Raw genomic sequence first — 4050 nt, 5'->3', positions numbered from 1 at the left:
CCGGTCAAATCACTATGTATAGGGTCAATGACATATATAACTCATACTTGTTTATAAACGGATCAAGGAGACTCCAATTTTTAAGGCAAACAAGAATGACTAAACTAATTTAACCCTTTGCGTTCCGCATGCATTTTACGTCATTTAAGGATTTAATCCTGATTTTGTTGAGGTTTATGGGTTATAAACCTCAATTGGTCTTGAGACGAATTTGATGAACTGCGATTTTGAAAATCGCATAAGACAGGAAACCGGTATATAAAGTTGTGTACTGTTTCATTTTGTTTAGGATGTACATTTCTAGGCGAATTAAAACTAGTAGAACGAATTATACCAAAAGCCTCCGAATCGGTCTGGTGTTAGTTCTTTGCCAACTCTAACAATATGAGAGAAAAAAATGACAGAAATTTGTACAACAGTATTTTTGAAACTTTTCAATGATAAGATCTATCCGTTCGGTAACGGGCCGCCCGTTAAATGCGCCTTTTTCGAGAAAGAAAGTCATATTTACAAGGCGGGACTATACAGTGTAGGGATAACAGGCGGGGCAGTAGAGTGTGGGGTAAACAGGACGGGACTGTACAGTGTAGGTATAACAGGCGGGGCAGTAGAGTGTGGGGTAAAAAGGACGGGACTGAACAGTGTAGGGATAACAGGCGGGGCAGTAGAGTGGGGGGTAAACAGGACGGGACTGTACAGGGTAGGGATAACAGGCGGGGCAGTAGAGGGTGGGGCAAACAGGACGGGACTGTACAGGGTAGGGATAACAGGCGGGGCAGTAGAGTGTGGGGTAAAAAGGACGGGACTGAACAGTGTAGGGATAACAGGCGGGGCAGTAGAGGGTGGGGCAAACAGGACGGGACTGTACAGGGTAGGGATAACAGGCGGGGCAGTAGAGGGTGGGGCAAACAGGACGGGACTGTACAGGGTAGGGATAACAGGCGGGGCAGTAGGGTGTGGGGTAAACAGGAGGGGACTGAACAGTGTAGGGATAACAGGCGGGGCAGTAGAGGGTGGGGCAAACAGGACGGGACTGTACAGGGTAGGGATAACAGGCGGGGCAGTAGAGTGGGGGGTAAACAGGACGGGACTGTACAGGGTAGGGATAACAGGCGGGGCAGTAGAGTGGGGGGTAAACAGGACGGGACTGTACAGTGTAGGTATAACAGGCGGGGCAGTAGAGTGTGGGGTAAACAGGACCGGACTGTACAGTGTAGGGATAACAGGCGGGGAAGTAGAGTGTGGGGTAAACAGGACGGGACTGTACAGTGTAGGGATAACAGGCGAAGCAGTAGAGTGTGGGGTAAACAGGACGGGAATGTACAGTGTAGAGATAACAGGCGGGGAAGTAGAGTGTGGGGTAAACAGGACGGGACTGTACAGGGTAGGGATAACAGGCGGGGCAGTAGAGGGTGGGGTAAACAGGACGGGACTGTACAGTGTAGGTATAACAGGCGGGGCAGTAGAGTGTGGGGGAAACAGGATGGGACTGTACATTGTGATAATTATTACAGGACGGGACTGTATTGAGTAACAATAACAGGGCGGGACTGTACATTGTGACGATTAAAGGACAGGACCTTACATTGCTACGATAACATGACAGCACAGACTGTACAGTGAGAGGATAACAGGACGAGACTGTACAGTGTGAGGATAACTGGACGAGACTGTACAGTGTGAGGATAACAGGACGGGACTGTACAGTGTGACAATTACAGGACGAGACTGTACAGTATGACAGTCACAGGACGGACTGTACAGTGTGACATTACAGGACGAGACTGTACAGTGTGACATTACAGGACGGGACTGTACAGTGTGAGGATAACAGGACGGGACTGTACAGTGTTACAATTACAGGACGAGACTGTACAGTATGACAGTTACAGGAAAGGACTATATGTAGTGTGATGTTTACAGGACGGGGCTGTACTGTGTTACAATTACAGGACGAGACTATACAGTGTGACAATTACAGGACGGACAGTACAGTGTTACAATTACAGGACGAGACTATACAGTGTGACAGTTACAGGAAAGGACTATATGTAGTGTGACGTTTACAGGACGGGCTGTACAGTGTGACAATTACAGGACGGGCTGTACAGTGTTACAATTACAGGACGAGACTATACAGTGTGACAATTACAGGACGGGGCTGTTCAGAATGACAATTACAGGACGAGACTATACAGTGTGACAATTACAGGACGAGACTGTACAGTGTGACAATTACAGGACGGGGCTGTTCAGTGTTACAATTACATGACGGGACTGTACATTGTGACAATTGCAGGACGGGCTGTACAGTGACAATTACAGGACGGGGCTGTACAGTGTTTCAATTACAGGACGAGACTATACAGTGTGACAATTACAGGACGAGACTATACAGTGTGACAATTACAGAACGAGACTGTACAGTGTGACAATTACAGGACGAGACTGTTCAGTGTTACAATTACTGAGGGGATCTTACATTGTGACAATTACAGGACGGGCTGTACAGTGACAATTACAGGACGGGGCTGTAAAGTGACAATTACAGGACGGGGCTGTACAGTGACAATTACAGGACGGGCTGTACAGTGACAGTTACAGGACGGGGCTGTAAAGTGTGACAATTACAGGACGGGCCTATACAGTGTGACAATTACAGGACGATACTATACAGTGTTACAATTACAGGACGAGACTGTACAGTGTGACAATTACAGGACGGGACTGTATTGAGTAACAATAACAGGGCGGGACTGTACATTGTGACGATTAAAGGACAGGACCTTACATTGCTACGATAACATGACTTGACTAAACAGTGTAACAATTTTAGTACGGGACTGTACAATGTGAGGATAACAGGACGAGACTGTACAGTGTGAGGATAACAGGACGGGACTGTACAGTGTGGGGATACATGTAACAGGACGGGACTGGATACATGTAACAGGACGGGACTGTACAGTGTGGGGATACATGTAACAGGACGGGACTGGATACATGTAACAGAACGGGACTGTACAGTGTGGGGATACATGTAACAGGACGGGACTGTACAGTGGGGGGATACATGTAACAGGACGGGACTGGATACATGTAACAGGACGGGACTGTACAGTGTGGGGCTACATGTAACAGGACGGGACTGTACAGTGTGGGGCTACATGTAACAGGACGGGACTGTACAGTGTGGGGATAACAGGACGGGACTGTACAGTGTGACAATTACAGGACAAGAGTATACAGTTTGACAGTTACAGGACGAGACTATACAGTGTGACAATTACAGGACGGGACTATACAGTGTGACAATTACAGGACGAGACTATATAGTGTGCTAATTACAGGACGGGACTGTACAGTGTGACGTTTACAGGACGTGACTGTACATTGTGACGTTTATAGCACGGGACTGTACGGTGTGACAATTACAGGACGGGACTGTACAGTGTGAAGTTAAAAGGAAGAGACTTCACAGTGTGACGTCTACAGAACGTGGGGATACATGTAACAGGACGGGACTGGATACATGTAACAGGACGGGACTGTACAGTGTGGGGCTACATGTAACAGGACGGGACTGTACAGTGTGGGGCTACATGTAACAGGACGGGACTGTACAGTGTGGGGCTACATGTAACAGGACGGGACTGTACAGTGTGACGTTTACAGGACGTGACTGTACATTGTGACGTTTATAGCACGGGACTGTACGGTGTGACAATTACAGGACGGGACTGTACAGTGTGACGTTTACAGGACGTGACTGTACATTGTGACGTTTATAGCACGGGCCTGTACAGTGTGACAATTACAGGACGGGACTGTACAGTGTGAAGTTAAAAGGAAGAGACTTCACAGTGTGACGTCTACAGAACGTGGGGATACATGTAACAGGACGGGACTGGATACATGTAACAGGACGGGACTGTACAGTGTGAGGAAAACAGGACGGGACTGTACAGTGTGAGGATAGCAGGACGGGACTGTACAGTGTGAGGATGAAAGGACGAGACTGTACAGGGTGAGGATAACAGGACGAGACTG

At 47.8% G+C, this 4050-nt stretch overlaps 1 protein-coding gene across 1 annotated transcript; it reads right to left on the bottom strand.

The window, feature by feature from the left end:
- Positions 1 to 507: 507 nt before the first annotated feature.
- On the bottom strand, positions 508 to 1497 carry LOC110458374 (proline-rich extensin-like protein EPR1). Its single transcript, XM_021510041.1, has one exon. It carries the CDS (start codon positions 1495 to 1497, stop codon positions 508 to 510), a length of 990 nt encoding a protein of 329 aa, XP_021365716.1.
- Positions 1498 to 4050: the final 2553 nt, after the last annotated feature.

Source organism: Mizuhopecten yessoensis, unplaced genomic scaffold (assembly GCF_002113885.1).
Source record: "Mizuhopecten yessoensis strain PY_sf001 unplaced genomic scaffold, ASM211388v2 scaffold9561, whole genome shotgun sequence".
Classification (NCBI taxonomy): Eukaryota; Metazoa; Mollusca; class Bivalvia; order Pectinida; family Pectinidae; genus Mizuhopecten; species Mizuhopecten yessoensis.
The sequence above is the reverse complement of the archived record's forward strand: the minus strand, read 5'-3'. Positions and strand labels throughout refer to the sequence as shown.